Consider the following 21,833-nt stretch of genomic DNA (forward strand, 5'->3'; position numbering starts at 1 on the left):
GTGATGGGTATGGAGGACTCCTGGCCAAGGCCCCTCTGTCAGGGGATGTGGGCTGGGAGCTGGAAGTATATTGATGTAGGCATATGCCTTATGGGGCCCGGGTGGCTGCTGTGTGTTGAAATAAAAGCAGCGGGGCTGTGTCCCGCCACCCAGCCTCCCGCATGGCTAGCTTTATACCCGAAATAATTACACGGAAACTGTATTCTTTTAAACACTGCCTGGCCCATTAGTTTTAGCCTCTTATTGGCTATCTCTTACATATCGATCTAACCCATTTCTAACATCCCTGTAACACCACGAGGTGTCTTACCAGGGAAGATCTTAACCTGTGTCTGTGGCCGGTAGGAGAATCATGGCGACTCCTGATTCAGCTTCTTTCTCCCAGCATTCCGTTCTGTTTTCTCCGCCTACCTAAGGGTTGGCCTATCAAATGGGCCTAGGCAGTTTCTTTATTAATAAGAAATCACTCCCACATCAGCTGTGTGCCTTGGATCTTACCTGAGCTGATGGGCGCAGGTGACAGGTAAGGCCTGGCACTGACATCTCTCTATTGATATTCTAATTGCCCTGGTGACTTTATCCCAGACCTGGTCCCAGGACTGTGACACCATCACAAACGTGAAAGGCAGCCAGGACTGCTTCCTGGTAGATTCCACAAAAGTCTTGTCTCATTATCTCCGTTGCCACAACTTAAGCTCATTCCCCTGAGCTCACCATGGGAATCAGCTGAGTAGACAAGCAGACCCCACAGAGAACCCTGACCCCTCAGAGGTGAGGTAGGAGGGACAGGGGTTTATTCGATACGTGGTATTGATAACAAACTTGGGTCAACCTCAGGAACCCTACCCTGCTAAACATGGAATTTCTAGATGATTCTCAGGGATAGTTTTCATAGACACCTGATCCCTGAGGGCCTGACCTTCACAGATGGGTGCAGCTGAGATGCTCAGCTTTTCAGGCTTTGGTGTGCACAGCTACAAACCATGCCAACTCCAAGCCAGAGTAAAAGCTTTGCAGACACAGACAACGGAATAGAATGGGGGCTCCGTTGGTGCCTTATGAGGCAGTGTGGGTTGTCACTGTGGCCTTTATGTTGTAGCAAACCTCGGTCTCCAAATTGTGTGATTATATCTTCAGAGCAGGAGGGCCAACAAACTTGACATAGTGCTAATCAGACGGTTGCTTTATGTAAGGAGGGACTCATCATCTCAAATCTTTGTCTCTGCCTCCTGCTCCCCAGCTGGTCCCACCCAGAGGTTGAGACTGTTGGCAGCTTATAGTCCTGAACCAGCAAGTGAAAGTTGGTTTTTTCTGGAGGAGCAACATATGGAAGGCCTTACAGTACCCACCTAGCCACCAACCCCAAGCTGACTACACAAAGGCTGGCCAGCGTAGGAGTGGGACAGTCAACTTGTGCATTCTTTGCAAGCTCCAGTGGGTCACTCTTGCTTTGAGCCTTAACCCGTCCTGCTATGTGAAAACCTCTTACCACTGCCATACTCAGGGCATGGGGATGAGTCAGGGTCACCTTTCCTCCTCCTGAGTGAGAGTCCCCATATGCCTGTGCACCTGAACCCCTCTGGTCTCTGCAGAGTAGTTCAGGGTGGGCAAACCCTGACCTGCCAGAACCAGCCTTGGAGGCCCTGGGATCCTCAGGGTTCTAGGTTCTGGGTACGTGAGTTTATCATGTTGCCAACAAGGTCCAAAAGCCAGGCATCCTAAAACAGCAGATACAGGACTGAGGCGATGGATCAGTCAGTAAGGCCCTTGCAGAACAGATGTGAAGACCAGAGTTCAAACCTTGGAGCCTATATACGAGAGCCAAGCATAGTGCTGTATGCTTATAGTCCCAGGACCTAACAGGCAGAGACAGGAAGATCCCTAATGCTTGCTGGATAGACGCATTTAAACCACCACACTGTGGGTGACTCTCTCTCTCTCTCTCATGCACATGTGCACACATGTACACACATGTACACCCCCTATAGCTGAACATACATGCACACACGCAGACACATAACCAACAACAAAACAGCAGAAACATCCCATCTCCCAGTTCCAGAGACCAGAAGGCAGGTCAGAAGCCAGGTAGCACAGGGTGTTCTGTGTCTAGACACTGAAGGAGGGCTCTTCCCATTCCTCCCAGCTTCCGGTGGGATTGATGATCCTTGGACTGTTGGTTTATGGTTGCCTCTCTCCAGCCTCTAACTCTATGTGTGCATGTCCTCCTTTTCCCTCTCTCTCTTCACACACACATTTTTCTTATAAGATCACTGGTCATTCTAGATTGGGAATCCACTCATTTTTTAAAATGTGTATGTATGTGTGCTGCATATGTGGGGGTGCTTGTGTGCACACACGTATGGGGGGGGCTGAAGTTGACAATCCCTCTCCATTTTATTTATTGAGGCACAGTCTCTTGCTGAAGCTAGGGCTTACTAATTCTAATCTAGCTTGCTAACTTGTCCTAGGCATACCTTGTCTGTGCCTGCTAATGCTTGGGTTATAGACAGGTACCATAACTGCCTGGCTTCTAGTGGGTGCTAGGTATCCAAACTCTGGACTCTGATGCTCATGCTTGCATGGCAAGTGCCTTATCCGTGGAGTAGTCTCTCCAGTCTGAGTCGACCCAGCTTAGCCATTATCATCTCATCTCAATCGATTATGCCTGCAATTACCCCTGTGCTAAATAATGTCACAGCCTGGAATCTTAGGTTTGGGACTTGGGTGTCTCACTTGGAGATATAATGATAATTTTGAGGTGCCCAGAAGAAATGCTTATGACAAGCAGGAGCTGAGGGTGGGGGTGGGGGACCTGGGTCTGTCAGGGGACTTGACTTTCCCACAGGTCATGTGTCACAACTCCTGGGCATCATGGGCAGTGCCATGGGTGTCTCAGAACCCTCATCTATTTAGGGCTGTTGGTTACTTTTGTCACCTCTGACCGAAGGACTTGAAGGCGGCTTGTTTTGTTTTGGTTTCAGAGGGTGTTCATCCTCCATGGCCTGGAAGGCATGACACAGCAACTTAGTGGGTTGGGCCTGCGGCAGGCTCACTTCACAGTAGGTAAGAAGTGAACTGTGGAGGACCTTTAAAGGTCCGCCCTTAGTAACCTACTTCCTCCAGTTAAACACTCACCTCCTGGAGCTACCACCTTGTGGCAGGATGTACAGGCAGGTGAATGTCACCCATAGGCTCTTCATGGTCCACAGTGGGAGCTGGAATGGAGCCCCTGGGGGCAGGAGGAACATTTTTTACAAAACCTTTTTTTTTTTTTTTTTTTTTTTTTTTTAAATCAAACCAGTGTGTAGTTTCCATGCCCTACGGAGGCTGTCAGAGCTTGTGGCTTGCCCTGGGTCTTCGGAATGACTGGCTTGAGGCTACACAGCTGCTTCTGTGGAGGGACGGAGCAAGTCCTCATCTGGGGATCCAGGCAGCTGTGTGTGCGAGGCTGCTGGTGGTGGAGCTGGCCCAGGCAGAAGCAGCCTCCCCCCCCCCCCCCCCCCACCGGGAGCTTCTTTTCCCCACAGGGTCAGCCCAGAGCTCCACCTCCCTGCCCAGATTGCAGCAGCCTAGGGCCCCTTCTCTCCTCCTCTCCTCCCTGCACGAGGTCTTGGGGGGAAGGGACAAACAAAGGCCCAGAAGCCACATCATTTTTCTCCCCTTCACCCTCTGGCCCAGCCTTTTCTTCCTTTTATTATGTATTTTAATAGGAACGGACCAAGATAGATGGCCTAGGCTGGGATGGGAAAGGCCTTGCCTCTACCCAGCTCTGTTTTGGAGCTCTGGTGTGCTCTGCAGAGCCGAATGGAATGGATGAGGTCCATAAGGACTGACGGCAGGGTGCCTGCTGACTGGTCTCCTGGGTACTCCTTCCCCAGGACCTGGCCTATCGTTCTCCAGTTATTCCAAGTCCCTCTGTTTTCTGCTTCCTCCTGCTCCAACAGAAGGGCATTTGTGGAGGGAGGGGCCCATCCTGTGCGTGCCTAGCTTTTGTGTATGGGGGAGGAGGAGGAGGTAGGACAGAGATGACACCCATCCAACCCCCACCTGGGTGGAATGCACCCAGTGAGGCTTTTGTTCCTCCTCCTTCATCGTATCACTTGGGGCTGGGATCAGCAGCATGCACAAGTCCTTAGGCTCAGTCCCCAGCACCCTGTACTTGGCAGGTTGTACCAGACTCCTTGTGGGCCCTTTGTTCATATCTGTGTTGGAGACATAAAGCTGAAGCTACCTTGTATCACACACAGATCCGGCAGCAGAGACAAACTGGGAAAAGTTGGAGCCTGAATCACAGCCCTGAGCCTCTGCCTAGCAGAAGCAGGGATGTACCCTGCCTAGTCCCTGGGGCTCTGGGGCTCAGTGACTGGGTCAAGTGCTGGGGTCAAGAGAAGCTTTGTCTTGGCAAGGGCCCTTCCTGACCCCTGACCTCTTGGTGTCACTCCATCCCAAGCTAACAGGGGTATTTAACATCAAGAAACAGACTCAAGCCTCTGAACCCATTCTGTCTTACTCAATAAGCCAGAGCCTTTAAACGCCCACAGGGCGCACCTCCCCTCCCGAGCCACAGCTCTCAGATTAAACTCGATTGAAATAGAAATTTACGTCCATAATATCTTGACTGGATGGTGGTTCTGCAGCTTCTCTAGCCCCGGGGGTGTGACACCTCTGGTAACAACAACCAATGGCCAACATGTGGTGTGGTGAGTGGTGTTCAGCTGTAAAAAGGGCACAAACTTCAAGCCTGTTCACAATGGTGCTCTGTTCTGAGGAAGCATTCAGGGCAAGCAGATCCACAGAGTGGAGGAACGGTTCTCAGAGATGGGGAACTGGTAGGATGGGAGCAGTGGCCAAATATAGGGGGCTCCTTTTTTGGGGGTGGTAAAGCTGTTCTTGAATTCGGTAGCGAAGACGGTTGCACAATTCTGTGAATATTCTGGACACCCCTGCCCCAAGTTGCGCTTTGAACGATGGACTCTGTAGTGTGTGTGTGTGTGTGTGTGTGTGTGTGTGTGTGTGTGTGTGTGTGATATCTCCATTTCTTTAAAATGCCCTAACTGGGATGCCATGACCATTTTTATGTGTCTGTTCAGCTGGGTTGTCCAGTAACCCAGTAAAACATCATTTCTGGATGAGACTAACATTTGAATGGATAAGCCACTGTCTAATAAATACACCAGTGTCCACCCACATGGGGTGACATCACGCAATGCCAGGGCCTGAACAGAACAAAGAAGTGAAGGAAGGGTGATGTGGTTTGGATGTTCCCCACCCAAAGGCTTGTATGTTGGATGTGTGGTCCATTAGGAAGTGGGACCATAAGGAAGTGGGCTCAAGTGAAAGCTGATTTCAGATCCTTGGGGTTCTAGCCTCAGAAGGAACTGATGATATCTCTCTGGATGGAAAGAGGTCTACAGGTCTAAACTAGTTCTCTCAAGAATGGATCCTCATAAAGGATGGATCTCAACTCCTGTGGAGAGTTGGAAATTTCTCACATTCTCACATTCAGTTGAATTTACTCTCAGGGATTGAATCATAGGAGCTTCATGGGCAGCCCCTGAGTTGGGATGTGCTTCTAATGGGTTTGCCTTAATACCCAGAATCTGGATGTTAACCCTTGGTCTCAAGCTGCACCGTTAAGCCTTACGGTAGCTATCTATTATGGTTTAGAAATAATTCCTTTCCACACAGTGCCTCCAACAGCAGGGGCTCTTCATTCTCTCCAAGTCTCCATGGGTCAGGAGTCTGGGGACTGTGTGACTGCATAGGTCTAATTTAGCCACTAAGGAACAGTTAGTAAGATGCCAGCTGGATTCCCATGGCTTGACAGATGGAAGGCCCTCATTTCAGGGCTCACCCACCTGGCTGGGTGGCTGGAGTGGGCTGTGGATGAGAGACCTCTGTTCTTCCATGCCGTCACCTCCCCATGGAACTCCAGTGTCCTTGTGCCATAACACCCCGTGTTCTGTAGAGCAAACGCTGAAAGAGAGAGAGCAGTAGCCCTGGACCTATTCATCAAAGACATGTGCCCAGTGAGCCACTTCTTCCAGACAGGGCCTTCATCCTCCAGTTTCCCATTGGTCCATTCAGTTAGGAACCCATCTATGGATGAAGTCAGAGCATCCAGTCACCTCTGAACACTGCTGCAATCAGTACCAAACTTTCCACACTTGAATCTTTGGGGTAACATTATCGATGTAAACTGTACTAGGGACGACCTGGCATTTGCAGTTCCACAGGCAGAAACTCTTGACGTTGACACCGAAAGCCAGACTTTTCAGAGTTGATGTGTGATGCCCCTTCAAGCCCTTGACACCGTGGTCTCTAGAACTTTGGGATAGATTGATGGTAATTTGCCATGATTACCCATGCTGCGCTGAACTCAGGAGCGTCCCCGTGCCAGAGGAAATGTTTTTAAAGCTGCCTAATACTGTCTGCTCAGTGGGCCAGAAGGCTGACAAACTTGAGTGCTGGTGGTGGAAAAGCCCTTGTGCACGGCTCACGTGGGACACTGGCAATGAGAGTGAACGTGCAGAAAGAAGGCTCAGGGTTTTCAGAGGCTGGTCCTGAGAGCAGAGCTGACAGTTCCCTGCCCTCCAGTACCAGAAGTTAGCAAAGTATGGTCAAGGGCTGATTTCCCCAGCTCCACTCTGCAATCACTGTGGCCTCTTTTAGGGCTCATCTTTAAGGTCATGGCATGCTGACAGCCCCTAGCGTGCCCATGACAGCCCCTAGCGTGCCCATGGAAACCCCTAGCATGCCCATGCACAACACTTTACAGTAGTGGTTTTCAACCTTCTAACACTTCAATATAGTTCCTCAGGTTGTGGTGACCCCAACCATAAAATTACTTTCATTGCTACTTGTAGAAGGAGCTGCGGGCTGCGTCCCCGCCTGGCTCCCGGGTGCCTAGCTAGCTTATGCCCCGAAATAACAACACACAAATTGTATTCATTTAAACACTGCTTGGCCCATTAGCTCTAGCCTCTTACTGGCTAGCTCTCACATCTTGATTAACCCATTTCTATTGATGTGTGTAGCACCACGAGGTGGTGACTTACCAGGAAGATTCTAGCCTATGTCCATCTTGGGTCGGAGCTTCATCGCGTCTCTGACCCAGAGAGAAGAGGCATGGCGATTGCCTCACTTCCTCCCAGCATTCTGTTCTATTTACTTCACCCACCTAAGGGCTGACCTATCAAATGGGCCAAGGCAGTTTCTTTATTAACCAATGAAAGTAACTCCTCCATCAGCTACTTCACAACCATAGTTTTGCTGTTAGGAATTGTGATGTATATATCTGTTTTTTGATGGTCTTAGTAACCCCTTTGATAAGATCATTTGACCCACTTCCCAAGAGGTCACTACCCACAGGATGAGAAACACTGCTTTACAGCTTATAAAGGTGTCTTGGTGGGAAATGTGGAAACAGGCTCGAGACAGTTGGGCATCTGTTCTTGCCTCAGGGTTACTCTGAACCTGGACAACCCCCTTCCTTCACCTGGGTCAGGTTCTCCCCTCACAAGTGTCAGACGCCTCTTCAAGGCTCAGCCTCCCCCAACTGTTCTCTTGAGTTCTAGCCCTGCAAGGGGACATCCACGTGAGGTCAAGGAGAGTGTATCACCTCAAAGGCCCTGGGCTCTTCTAAACAGAATGGCAGCTGGGGAAACAATAGAACCCTCTCAGGTCACCAAGAAATGTTGATTCTTGGGCACCTGGAGTCAGGATGAAACAAGCAAACACCAAACCTGGAAAGAAAAAGCTGGATCAAAATGGAGAGATCAAGATGAGGCCAAAGACTGGGGTTGGTGGATAAAGGGGGAGGAGGTGTCTCAGTTGATGAAGTGTTTCCAATGTAGGCAGAAGGACCCAAGCTAGGTTCCCAGCATCCCTGTGAAAAAGCAGAGTGCTGATGGGTCAGTAGTTCAGTTCTGGCATGGGAAGATAAGCGGATCCCTGGGGTTTGCTGCCCTGCCAGCCAGGCCCAGTGTATGAATCCCAGGCCCCAGTGAGAGACCCTGCCTCAAGAAATAAAGTGGAGAGTGTTGAGGATTGACAACTGAGGTTGACCTCTGTGTGTACATGTGCTCACACGTGCACATGCACACCTGTATACACACACACACACACACACACACACACACACACACACACACACACATTCTTACACTCGCAATGAAGTCAACAAGGAAAAGCTAGATGTTCTGATGTCAGGGTCAAGGATGGTAAAATGATTTCTCGTGATTGTGATCTAGAGGTGTGTGAAGGCAAGAATGTCAGAGAGATTTGATGAGGAGCTGAGGGTGTGAGCAAGGGGAGGGGCTGCCATGTGTTGAGAAAGTCATGTATTATTGTCGCAGTCAAGTCCACACAGAATCCCTCAGTCCCTGCTTCCCTCCTGCCTCAGAATGAGCCTGAAGAAAGCCGCATTCATCCTCTGCCTTCCTAGACTCTCTGGGCTCCCACCCTTCATATCTGTGGCTCTCTTCAGTGGCAACCTCTCCTCTTTCCTTGGCACTCCAGGGGCTCATGGTGCCTCCTCCCTCTGGAGGCCTCTTCTGACTGCCTAGTCCAGACTTGATTCCTCTCTTGTCACTCTCCGACCCCAAAAGTCAGGACCTTTTCTGGAAGGAAAAAGGGATCTGAAATTGAAGTAGACACTTATCAGTCATGACTCACCTATCGCTCCAGGGCAGGAAGAAGTCTGTTTTGGACACCCGGGGAAGGGAGAATAACCCCCACATACATTGTGGTCTGAGGTTGTCCTTGGAAATATACTAAGAGCACAGGAAGGTGCACAGCCTGGAGTCATCCCTCCGTTTACCAGGGAACCTAGATCCTTCCTGCTTTCTTCCTTCCTTTTGTGGATGTCCCGGTTCACCCCTCCCGGCTTTTTTAATTGTTTTGTGTATGGATGTTTTGTGTGTATGCATGGCTGTGCACCACATGAATGCGGTGTGCCCTGGAGGTCAGAAGATGTTGGATCCCTTGGAACTGGAATTATGGGCAGTTGTGAGCCACCACACGGGTGCTGGGAATTGAATCTGGGTCTTCTGCATGAACAAGTACACACACTATAACTTAACCACTGTACCATCTCTCCAGACCCTCTGGGGCCTCTTCTGTTCACTGGGAACAGCCATTTGGGACCTGCCTGGAGATGTTGGCCACCCCAGCTAGGCAGGGGATGTCTACTGGCTTCAGCCTAAGCTTTCTCCTCATTGTCCCTAGCCCATGAGATCATGTCCCTCCCCTTACTGTCAACTCACCCCTGCCCCCAGCCCAGCCAATCGGCTTTGTCACTCCACTTCTGACTCGTTGATGATATCCTATTAAGAGTTGAAAATGTATTTTCCTCCTGCCGATCTTTTTCCTTTTCATTTAGCAAACATTGATTTTTTTCCCCCTCCTGTAGATAGAATAGAAATGAAATCACATTGGTCTCTTTGGGAGTGATTTACTTGTCAGAGCCTAAGGCAGTGGGCAGTCACCTGGCTCCTGTGTCACCTCATCCACGGGTCATTTGGTGACCCGGGAGGGTCATTTAGCCTTTCTCTGCTACTACATGTCCCTCAGTTAGAAAAGGAGACTTTGGGGCCCCTGGCTTTGGGGAGCAGGAAGCTCTTTTTACCAATCAGAGCTGCCTCCTCTAGAGGCTTGGATAAAAGCTTCTGAAAGAAAGCCAAGTTCAAGGTTGTGTTAACACCAAACACCATGAAGTGGCAATTATCCAATTAATGTGATTAGTGTAGACTGCACTAACAATGTCTGCTCTGCATCCCCTGCCTCCCACATCGTGTGCTCTATCAGCTGCTCGGCAGAGAGGACACTGGAAGGGAGAGGCTGGGCCTCCAGAGACTCCAGCCTGCCCCTCTCAGCGCCTGACTCCTCTGACTTTTGTTTGGAGATAATAACCTGTGCCCATGATAAGTCAGTCTATTACGATTCATAGGCTAACCCGGGCGGGAGCCTCTGAGGAGACTAGAGGAGCAGGCACATGAACGAAAAGCACTTGAGGAAGCACATGATACAGACAAACCTGCAGCCAGGAGCTTCTCCTAGGGCAGCATGTGTGTACAAAATACAGCAAGTTTGTGCCTCTGTTTTCATGATCCCAGAGTACAAAAAAACAGGCTGGTATTGCACAAGGAGAATGGCCACCACGATAGCCATGGGAGTGTTATTGCTGATGGTGGAAATAATGACAATGATGATGGCTATGTTTTGGTGGTGGTCGTATTATTATTGATGTTGATTGTGTTCTTTGTTGGTGGTCATGATATTGATGGTGATGATATGATGGAATTGATGGTGATGATTATGGTAGTGTTAGTGGTGATGACAATGAAGATGATGGTGTTGATGGCTATAATAATAATGATGGTAATGGTTTGGATAGTGTCGGTAGTGATGATGGTGAGTGATGGCTATGTGATGTTGATAGTGATACTTACTGGTGATGATGATAATGATGGTGATACTGATGCTAAAGAAGAGGATGCTGGTGGTGGTAGTGGTGAAGATGCTGATGGTGATTATTGGTAATGCTTTGGAGTAGCTAGTGATTTAATAGTGATGTTGATGATGGTGGTGCTGCTGACAGTGTGAATGGTAATGGCTGGAACTGATGAGATGCAGGTGATAATGCAATACCGATGTTGAGAACAGTGAGGATGCTAATAGTGTTGATGACACAGATGGTGCTGATGATGCTGACGGTGATGATGCTGACACCGTGGTGGTGGTGGTACAGCTGAAGTGTGGATGGTAACGTGATAGTGATGCTGACAGCTTTGAGGATGCTAATAGTGATGGTGCTAATGATGCAGACAATGGTGGTGTTTGATGGCGCTGAGGGTATTGACAATAGTGGTGGTGATACTGCCTAGGTGTAGATGGTCTTGTGATGATGATGCTGATGGTACCAATGATGGTAGGGAAACTGCTGAAGAAAATGATGATTTTGGTGGTAACAAGTTAAAACACCTCTCTTTTGGTTCACCTGTACAGCCAATGAAGGAAATGGCCTTGCACGGAGCCCTTTCACAGACATTCCTCTGCTTCAGAGTTGGGGTCTAAACTTTTCCATTAATTCTGAGTGGCTCTTCGGCTTGCTGAACCAATAATCTACAATAGAAATGAAGTCACCAAACTTCCAAGGCTAGGTGAGAGGAAGCCTTGAAGCTCCCTGCGTGAGCCTTTCAAGACATTCTGTGAGCCCCGAGCTGACACCTCAGAAGTCCACTTTCCCTGAGAAGGTACTGACCAGACTGTGCCAGAAGATGGTACGCACTGAGCTAGGTTGTCTGATCATGCTGCAAAGAAAGCCACGGTCGACTGTCCAGAGCAGCTCGCTGCTATCTGAATGCCCATGAACATCCCGAACACTATATTAGCTGGAGGCCTGTGTCACTCCTGACCCCCACAGTCTTGGAATATAGTTGACTGTTTTTGTGAGCCCCCAGATGTAGGGGCCCCATGGTACACTGCAACCGACACTGAGGCAATATGTTTGCCTGCTTCAGGTTCTGAGGCATGTTCTGGATGGGCATGGCATCTGTGGGTGGCGGTTCAGCTCAGTATCTCAGGCCTAAGCCCGGCCTAGCCTTGTCTTGCCATGGGGGCTCTTTTGTACAAAGAATGCTTTGAGACTTGGTTCCTCCATGTGAGAAGGTAATACACTTTGAGGCCAGCACTAACAGAACTATAAAACATCCCCGTAGAAAAAGCCAGTGTGAGCAAGGAGATTTAACCAGGGCACCATAGTGGCACCAAGCAGGGCATTCACAAGGAGGGGACAGGCATGAGGGTGTCTCCCATACAGTTCTAGGGTCCTGATGCTGACTAGAGTTTTGCCCTGCTGATCCTTGAGGATAAGGAGCCCTTGTAGGCTCTGGCTTGTTGCCCACAGCTACCCTGAGGGGGTAGGGGAGCAGCACCTGCTCCATCCTGATTTCTCAGAGCCCTCAGAACTTACCTGGGAAAAGGGGCATGATACAAATGAGAACTTGGAGTCTTTAAGCTTCAGGGACTGGACCAAAGGGTCAGTGCTAGGGCTGGAATTTGATACGAGATCTGCAGGACCCCTGAGACTGTCTCCTTGTCATCTCATGGGGCCACACTGTAGAAATCGAGTTAGTTTTAGTTAAGGACAAGGGGCATCTTTCTGAGAAGCTCCCTTTCCTTAGAGGAACGTGTGTTTTCCTTGGAGCAGGTTCCTCCCCTGAAAAGGGTAACCCCTCCCAACAGGGCAAAGCTCAAAGTCTCCTCCAATTGAACACACCCAGTGCAATAGATCTTATGTTTTATTTGGGGGCTTGAAGGAGAATGCAGTAAAATGCTAAGCTGTGGAAGTGGGGACCAGGAGAAAGCTCTTTGCTCGTTGTATCCTGCAAGGTTAGGACCATCTTTTATATGCCCTTGTGCCGAGGGTTTCAGATACTGTGGGGTAAAATATGGAGCCAGGGCTCAGGGGACATCAAGGGCCTGCAGACACTGGGTCTGGGATAAGCAGCCAGATAGAGGGACAGGGTAGCTCCACAGTCACACCCAGGAGGGTAAGGATGTGTGTCACACTTCTTTTTCTTTTCTTTCTTTCTTTCTTTCTTTCTTCCTTCCTTTCTTTCTTTCTCTTTTTCTTTTTTTCTTTTTTTGGGGGGGAGGCAGACAGGGTTTTTCTGTAGCTTCGGAGCCTGTCCTGGAACTAACTCTTGTAGCTCTTTTTTCTTTTGCTTTTGAGACAGGGTTTTGAACCTGTCTCGAGAGTTCAGCCTGGCTTTGAACTCACTGTGTAGCAGGGCAGGATCCTGAAGTCCTCCACATTCTCTCACACCCACCTCCTGGCTGCTGGGATTACAGGCGTGGGCCACCATACCTGGTCTGTGTGATGTTAGAAATTGAACTCGGGGTCTCATGCACGCCTAGGCATGCACTTTATCAACTGAGTTACAAACCTAGGCCCCAAGTGGCTTTGACACAAGGCTCCTTCACCACCAAGGGACGCCTACCACAGCATTTTAAGCTCTGGGTATCTACTGTTTTTTTTTTTTAGGCTTGTTTTATTTTAATGACTGATCCACCTGAGGCCACAGGCAGCCCACTATGTACAGTCACAAGGGAAGCTCTAAAAAATAATATGGAACGCTTCACGGATTTGCGTGTCATCCTTGCACAGGGACCATGCTAATCTTCTCTGTGTCGTTTCAATTTTAGTATATGCACTGCCGAAGTGAGCACGGTATCTACTATTTCTGCCCCAGACGTCCCAATCGGACAGCTCTTTCTGCAGTCACTGTATCCTCTGAGGTTTGAGATCTGATACACATCCTTTCCCTCCTGGGTGTCCCTGTCCCTCTGTCTGGCTGCTGATCATTGACCCTGTTTTCACCTCCTATGTATTCCAATGGTACCCACAAAATGGACACCACACTATGGGCAGGTACACTGTGAGCCCCTGCCCACACTTAGGTATGCATGCCATGGACACACACAGGGCTCACACTTGCCATGGATGGACATTATGACCATAAGGATCTGCAGTGTGTACCCACTGAGACACCGCTCTCCCACATGGAGCCTGCTGCTCATGGAGGTGAAGCTGTTGTACCCCCTGTGACAGCTCTTTTCTTCTCTCCCTCTTGTTGCTGAGGAAGTAGTGGGTTGAGGGACTGAAGTCATGTAGCTAGCACATGGCAGGAGCAGGTTTGGATCACCAGGGCCTCCAAAGCTACCTTCTGTCTCCTACCTCACTGTGACAACCTGAATGACTCTCTTTACACACACACACACACACACACACACACACACACACACATACACACACACGCACACGCACACGCACACGCACACACGCACACGCACACGCACACACGCGCATACACACATCTTTGTGATCTGTGCATTGCACATATTCTCCATCAATATGTGTCTTGGATTTTCTATTTTAATGACATGTTTTGCAGAATGAAGGCTTTTAATTTTGCTAAAGTCCAATTTACCTTTAAAAAAGATTTCAAGCCGGGCGGTGGTGGCGCACACCTTTAATCCCAGCACTTGGGAGGCAGAGGCAGGCGGATCTCTGTGAGTTCGAGACCAGCCTGGTCTACAAGAGCTAGTTCCAGGACAGGCTCCAAAACCACAGAGAAACCCTGTCTCGAAAAACCAAAAAAAAAAAAAAAATAAATAAAAAAGATTTCAAGATTTTTGTGTGCCATTGTTACCATAAGTTTTCAAAGATTTCATCAATTTTTTTTTCAGGGCCCTTTTAATGTTTGTTAATTTAGTTTAGTTAATTGAGTTAGTTCCCTTTAGTTCTCTGTGATCTAGTTCAAGTTAACATCTGTGTTTGATGTTGGGGTTGATGTTTAATTTTTTATATGGTATCTAGTGGATACAGCTCTTGAGAGCCTTTTTGTAACAAGTTCTCTACTGCATTGTCTAGGCTCCCGTGTCAATTGTCATGAGGTCTTATTGCAGGGTTCTAAAATATACATAGCATCTTTCACTTGTCCAATATTTCATTTTAAAGTTGTGTGTGTGTTCACGCACATGTGTGTGAGTGTGCACATACACACGAGAGTGCAGGTGCCCGCAGACTCAAAGGCTGATGTGGGTGTTGGAAACTGAACCCAGGTCCTCTGCAAGAGCAGTGTGCTCTTAACTGCTGAGCCACCTTTCTGGCCTCCACTTATTTCTTTTAAACGAACATCAAACCACTTTGTGTTAGTTTTTGTAGACACACTTAAAATCAAGAAAATTATTCAATTTCATTTTTCTTTCAAAAATTGCTTTGACTGTTCTAGGTAATTTACTGGCATTTCTACAAATGAATTGTCAACTTCCGTCCAAAAATCGTATAGGGATTTTCAATGGGACTGTGTAGCATCAGTTTAGGAAACCCAAAGTCTCACATCAAGAGCTCTAATCCATGAATATGACATTTTATTTATTTATTTATTTATTTATTTATTTATTTATTATTTTTATTTTTTTGAGACTGGGTTCTCTGTAACTTTGGAGCCTGTTCTGGAACTAGCTCTTGTAGACCAGGCTGGCCTCAAACTCACAGAGATCCGCCTGCCTCTGCCTCCCGAGTGCTGGGATTAAAGGCGTGCGCCACCACGGCCCAGCTTGGTATATCATTTATATACAGCCTTTTTTACTCCCTCAGTGATTTTTCTTTTTTTTTTTTTTGAAACAGAGTCTTACTGTGTAGACCAGGCTGACCTTGAACTCACAGAGATCCACCTGCCTCTGTGCCCTGAGTGCTAGGATTAAAGATGTGTGCCACCACACTCAGCTATTTTATTATTTTTAAGTGTGTGCCTATGTGTGTGCGTGCATGTGAGTATAGGTGCCCATGGGGTACAGAAGAGGGCACTGAATCTCCAAGTGCTGGAGTTACAGTGGCTGTGAGCCACCTGACACAGGGGTTGGGAACAGAGCTCAGGTCCTCTGCAAGAGCGTCACAGGCTCTTAACCACCAAGCCTTCTTTAGTGCCGTCTGCAGCCACATGGTATCTCCCCTACTCCGTCTTCTTTCTCCCTGCATTCAGTTTAGTTTCCCACCTCTATTCTGCCTTGCCATAGGCCAAAGCAGCTTTTTTATTAGCCAGTGGTAATAAAACATATTTACAGCATACAGAGGGGAATTCCACATCACCAACTTCTGACTGCCATAGATGCAGATACAGCCTGATGCTCTCTTGCTCCAGCTGGGGAGGGGCCACACCCTCTACTGTCAAAGGGGGCATCTCCTTTTCATGAGATCCTAAAGCTGGAGGCCAGGGAGGCTGCCCATCAGGATGGGGTGTGTCACCTCCTTCCTTTGCCATGCACAAGGAATTAACTGAGTTTTTTTTTTTTTTTACTGTTTCTTTCTCACAGTCAAATTCTATTTTGTTTTTAAATTAAGTATGTTTTTGTTTGGGGTGTATGTGGCTCAGCAGTAGAGGCTTGCCTGGCAAACACGAGACACTCACTAGGTTCAATGCCTTGCCTGACATGCAGAAACAAAACAAAATATGACAAAAGCTGAGTATTATTTGCTCTTAATGGACATTGTGCTACGTGTCTTGTCTACTATTAAATTCTACTGCACAAGAGAGGAAACTGAGGCTGTGTCCTAGGGCATTCAGGCAAGAGTGGTGGAGTCCTGGTCTGTCAGTCCTCACAGGCTAAGCCACAGACCCCTCACTTGTGTGAGTGCTAACTTATCTTGAGGTGGTGATCCAGTTACAGGGGCTGGTAGGAGCCAGCCAGAAAGCCCCTGAGATAGTCACAACCTAGAATTTCTCAGTAGCCGCAGATGAACCCTGGGGACAGTTATAGCACAATGGATACCTCTTACGAGGGGACCAAGAAAAGCTAGTGCCATTGTCCATGAGGAGTCCACTTACATAAGATGTCGGGCTCAGTTACTCTCCGTAGTACCTTCCATCTTGGAGTGTGCCCTGAGGGTTCTTCACAGTCTCAGCACCCATGACCTCTGGAACTACCTTTCCTGATGGATGACAGCCTTCACAGAGCACTTTCATAATCTGCTGATGGCATAGAGAAGGGTCTGAGAACCAAGATGCTGGCCTTGGCCTTGCAGCCATAGGACTTGCGATTTTAACCACAGAGCATCAGGAAAGCCCAGCTATCTCTGCCCCTGCCAGGCTAGACCTCCTGGTAATAGGGCAGAGGGCTGGGAACTCACAGGAGAGCCAACAACCAGCTAGAGTCTTTGCCTAACTGCCGGGTGTGCAGCTTAGCCTGGAGGAAGGGTGACTAAGATAGAAAAATGCCTGTGGGGTGGTGTAGGGGGCTGGGGTCTGTGCTAATTCCTCTTCATTCTCAGAAAAGCACAGAAATGGCTGAGCCACAAATCCTGTTAGTGCTCTGCTTGTCTCTCTGCCGGGCACGTGTCCAGTGGTCCCAGACAAAGCAGTTCAAAGGCTTCCTGGGGGCAGCAACAACACAGGGTACCCAAAGGAGGGGCCACAGCTGGGGCTGCTGGGTCCTGGTCGGGCTGGGGGCCCTACTCCCTGGATAGCCTTGGGAAAGCCCCTTATCCTTTGGGCCTCAGTCCCAATGTGTAAAACTGGAGGGTGAAGGAGAGCAGACCGCCAAAGGGCCCTAAGTCTTGCTCGGGCAGGGGACCTTAGACTCCCCCTTGGGTGTCGCTTCCACTTCATCTCCTTGTACTTTGGGTTCCTTCCCTGTCCTGGATAGACCTGGCCCACAGAACATGTGTCCAGTACCAGTGTGTCAGCTGGGATGTGGCTTGCATTCACCTGTGACCCTCCACTTTCTCCTGAGATTTGTTTGCGGAGTGCTGGGGTGGGGGCGGTACTGAGTTCAGGGTGCTGGCATCTGAGGTACTGGAGTTCATACTGCTGGAGTCTAGGACTGTGGATTTTAATGTCTGGGGTGCTGTGGTAAGAGGTGCTGGGATCTGGGTTAATGGCATTGAGGGTGCTGGTATCTGGTGATCTTGGATCCAGCATGTTGGGGTTTGGGGTACCAGAGCCTAGATTGTTTAGATTTGGGGTGTTAGGATATGGCATCCTTGTATCCAGCATGCTGGTGTTGAGGGTATTGGGCTTCACTGCTAGAGTCTGGAGCACTGGGGTCCAGGGTACCCTCCTCCTGGAGGAGCGAGTCATTCACTTGTGTTGGCACGAGACAACAGTGAACCAAGTCAAACCATGTCTGCGTCAGCTTTTAAAACCACTGAAATGAGCTCACTTGTCGTGCTGTGGTCCAAATATTTTGGCCATTTAGATGCAACCTTCTGTGCTTAGGAAATTAAGAGCATTATTAATCTTCCCTGGCCCGGTGACAGGGTAGGCAGATCAGATAAATCTCCTGGCAGCACAGAGAGGGAAGGATGAATGCCTTCTTATCGTAGAAGGAAGACGCTGGTGTTTCTGCAGGCTCTTGGAGGGGAGCTGACCCTTGGGGAGGGCTGACCAGGGCTGAGGAAGGCCTGTGGCACTGGAGCTTATCAAGAGGAGAATGTCCTTGGGGTTTGAACCCTGTTTCTGGATGTTACATGGGTGACTTGGGGCAACGGGCAATGTAGCTGAGGTGGGGCAGGGTACTATCCTGCTGGATCTCATACTGGACTTTGTGGAGGGCGGGGGTCCAAGACTATATCTGATCATGAAGGTAATAAAATTCATTGGGAAAGATGAGGAAAAGCGCAGGGGAGGCTGTGCAAGCCCAGGCTCTCTGTAGAGCCTCACTATCATCAGTGAGTAAGGTAAGATGCATTTCTTTCCAAACTTTACCATACATATTGGGGATTGGGCTCCCACCATCTATGCATCAAGCTGCTTCTCGCTTCCCCTTGCATTGCAACGTAGCAATTCTAGCACAGGCTCGTATGAGGATACTCAGGGCCCCGTGGCTGGCCAGCTTCCTCTGCACTGCTGACCACAGGGGCAGTCTACATGGTGCAGCAATAGATAGTCAGCTATCCCGGGTACGTACACTCATTCCAAGCTGAGCCGTGAAGCTGTATATGATTGGCAAGGCAGAGTTCACCTCTCTGCTTTTGTCCTGTGGCTGCCTGACAGCAGGGACCTGTGTCCTTCCTAGCCATTCAGCATCTCTGAGTGGTTCCCAGATCTGCTGAGAGGCTCTTGGTTCTCCCTTGGTTTTCCAAGTATGGAAATTCTTGAAAGTTGAGACCAGAGGCCAGACAGGCTATGGGGAGGCCTCCTAGCACAGTTCGAACCTTAATGGTTACATCCTTGGTCAGACTTAGCTCACATGACCTGCATTGTCTGGCAGCCTTGGTGCCATGAAGTTTGGGGCAAGGGTACCATCACTGAAGCCATCTTGAAGCTTCCAGCCAAATGATTTAGTTGTGGCCCGGCCCCAACCAGTTTGTCTGTCACCAAACTGCCAGCCCTTGCACCATAGAGAATTCCCCGATGCTGAACTCGGGATCCTGCTGCTCATACCATGTGTAGAGAGAGAATTTGCTCAGACCAGGCTCAGAGACATTGTGTCATTTGATGGAGAGAATTCTACATGGTCAGTCCTCTCCGACATGGACACTGATACCTGAAACCTGACCAGTCAGCAGAGGGGGGTACATGCGCAGATAGATCTGACCCTGAACCCCATATGATTAACTCGGTGTGGTGGTTTGGATAAGAACGGCCCCTAGAGGGTCATATATTTGAATGCTTAGCCACCAGGGAGTGGCACTGTTTGAGAAGGATTAGAAGGTGTGTTCTTGTTGGAGGAAGTGTGTCCCTGGAGGTTGGCTTTAAGGTTTCAGAAGCTGATTCCAGACCCGGGCCCCTACCCCCTCTTGGCATCTCTGCAGATCAGGAGGTAACTCTCAACTACTGCTCTAGTGCCGTAAGTGGTACCATGCTTCTGCCATGCCTCCACCATGATGATAATGGACTAACCCTATGAAACTGTAAGCAATCCCCCAATTAAATGTTTTCTCTGGTCATGTTGTCTCTTGGCAGCAACAGAACAGTGACTAAGACACTCCGAAAACAACAACAACAACAACAACAACAACAACAAAATAGCATCCACACTGTCTCAAAAGCTCACCATCCCCGCAATAACAACAAAATTCCAAATACCACTAACAGTGTGTGGCCAGGTGAGGAGGACTTCTGGGATGACAGAACTGGCAGAGCCAGGCTCTTTCCCTGCCCTGCTGCTATGGAAGGGGGACGGGAACCTTGGCTTCCATTCCTGAATGTCTATAGCCTTCCAGTTGTTAAAGCCATAGGACAAGAAGCTGAGGCGTTAGGATTCCTTCTAGATCTGCTACTACAGGGGAGTCCATCAGGTGACTCAGTGACAAGTAAAGACTAACCAAGGTCTGGGGTCCCTAGGCGGCTTCAAGCAGGATGTGACTCTCTACCTGACTGATGCCTTCCATACCAAGGACAGTCATAGTGTTGATTGCTGAGCCCCTGCACAGCCCACCGGCCTAAGGCAGTTTCCCTTCTAAGTCTATCTTTGCCTTTTCTGGGATTCCATCACTCTGGGTAAGGGCTCCAATAGGCTGTGAAGGAAGCAGAGAGCTCCTGCAGCCTAGGGGTGTTCTGCCCAAGGGAAGCTCCAGTTTAGGGCAGTAGGAAACTTCCAAGTTGTGAGGACATATTGAGAGCAGGTACCTCATAGGAGCCCCACATGTGAATGCTTCAAAGTAGGAGGCTAGGCATACGAGAAGCAGGTGTCCTAGGAGGACAGACTTAACCAGGTAGGGTATAGTGAGGGGCCACATGTGTGGCATGGGATAATGCTCGGGGCTTCCCCTCAGCTTCTTAGTGATGCTCTGGGCAGTACAGACCTGTCTTGGGGTATTTCCCTTGTTTCAGGGAGGCTCTGAGGCCTGGGACTATGCTCTCAGGCCTGCTGACTGCAGGCATCTGTCTGGCCTCCTCCGGGTGACCTCATTTCCAGGACAGCCCCTTCTTGTGTCTCAATTCAGAAGAAGCTCTTTTGGGGGAAGGGGACCCTTATTAGAGGGACAAACAAAGGCCAATTGTCACCATGAGCTGGTAATTCATCAGCTTAGGGACTGGGCTCCCCCGGGTATTGTGGCTGTCTTGTCTTCTGGGACTCAAGATGGGGGGCTTGATTAGGGGCCCAGGATGAGGCAGGGTGGGGGGTAAACCCACCCTGTCAGAGATTGACTCAGTGATAGGACATTGGCTGCTCTCCAAAGCAAACCCCTAAAGTCTTTATTAGTAAATGAGCCTTTTCCTCAGAGGGACCTAAATCTTGAGGCAGGGGTTGGGGTAGGGGGCACGACGACACTGATAAATAAGTTGAGGCCCTAGGGTGGAAGGTCTTTTGGGGGGGGGGTGCTGTATAAGTGGAAAAGGACTCTGATGTTGGGATTGGAAATGCCTCCCTCAAGCCCCTTCAAAACAAGGTCCCTGTGTCCCTCCATTAGCTTTTTTGGTTTGCTTTGTTATTTGAGACTGGGTTTCTCTGTAGCTTTGGAGCTTGTCCAAGCCTGTCCTGGAACTAGCTCTTGTTGACCAGGCTGGCCTCGAACTCACAGAGATCCACCTGCCTCTGCCTCCCAAGTGTTGAGATTAAGGGCATGTGCTACCACCACCCGGTCCCTTCATTAGCACTTAAAAGTGCTGGGACGCTGTCCGGTGGGGACATGGAGAGCTATGGATTGCAAGTCTGCCTACAGTGAGTGAAAGAAGATGCGTGTGTGTGTACATGTGCGTGTGCAAAGGCATGTGTATATTGGTAAGTGTGGGTATCACATGGAAGCTGGGTCTTCAGGTAAAATGTGGGGTGGCCAGTGTAGACGAGGCATGGGGCAGCCATTCCTCCTCAGCTAGCCTGAGGAGGGGTGGCTGTGGGTAGAGCTGGTGTACAGGAGGAAGATGACTCAGGGAGGGAGGGAGAGTTCAGGCCTCGTGAGTTTTGCTAGGAGTCTGGACTTCATCCCCAGGGCAAAGGGAGCTGGAAAAGGGGTTAGAGCTGGGCAAACTGGGTGGGGGTAGAAGTACCGTCTGCTCTGGGTTGGGCGGCCGTTGGCAACAGCCTGACCAGTAGGAAGTAAAGTGTGGGCCTTTGGGGGGGTCTTCATTCCCAAGGCCTGCAGTCGGCCCCAGACCTCCAGAGGTAGGATGGCAGCCTCCCTAGGCTGAGCTGCAGCCTGGAGCCTAGCCAGGACTCCTCTCATAGGCCACGTGAGCCAATGCTGGCTGGATGATGTGTGCCAGGGTGTGCCTCTGCCTCTTTCGTTGACTGGAGGGCCAGGCAAGGGAGAGCAGCACTTTAAGTACAGTTTCTCTTGCTGCAAGCCCCGAGGAGAAGCACTCGGCAAACTCCAGGGT

The 21,833-nt window shown here is 49.5% G+C and overlaps 1 protein-coding gene and 1 non-coding gene across 2 annotated transcripts in view; one reads left to right on the top strand and one right to left on the bottom strand.

Annotated features, from left to right (window-relative positions):
• Positions 1-2,989: 2,989 nt before the first annotated feature.
• The window catches only part of Rxra (retinoid X receptor alpha), a 110,003-nt gene continuing 91,159 nt past the window's right edge, over positions 2,990-21,833 (top strand). The window contains exon 1 of the mRNA XM_041674410.1: positions 2,990-3,066. Coding sequence (XP_041530344.1) covers positions 3,015-3,066 — 52 coding nt within the window. The 5' untranslated portion in view covers positions 2,990-3,014. The remainder of the gene's footprint in view (positions 3,067-21,833) is intronic.
• LOC121463179 lies at positions 13,130-13,234 on the bottom strand. Its single transcript, XR_005976399.1, has one exon. It is a non-coding gene; the product is annotated as a U6 spliceosomal RNA (small nuclear RNA).

This window comes from Microtus oregoni, unplaced genomic scaffold, assembly GCF_018167655.1.
Source record: "Microtus oregoni isolate MIOR12 unplaced genomic scaffold, Mior012 000025F_ref0000491, whole genome shotgun sequence".
Taxonomy (NCBI): Eukaryota; Metazoa; Chordata; class Mammalia; order Rodentia; family Cricetidae; genus Microtus; species Microtus oregoni.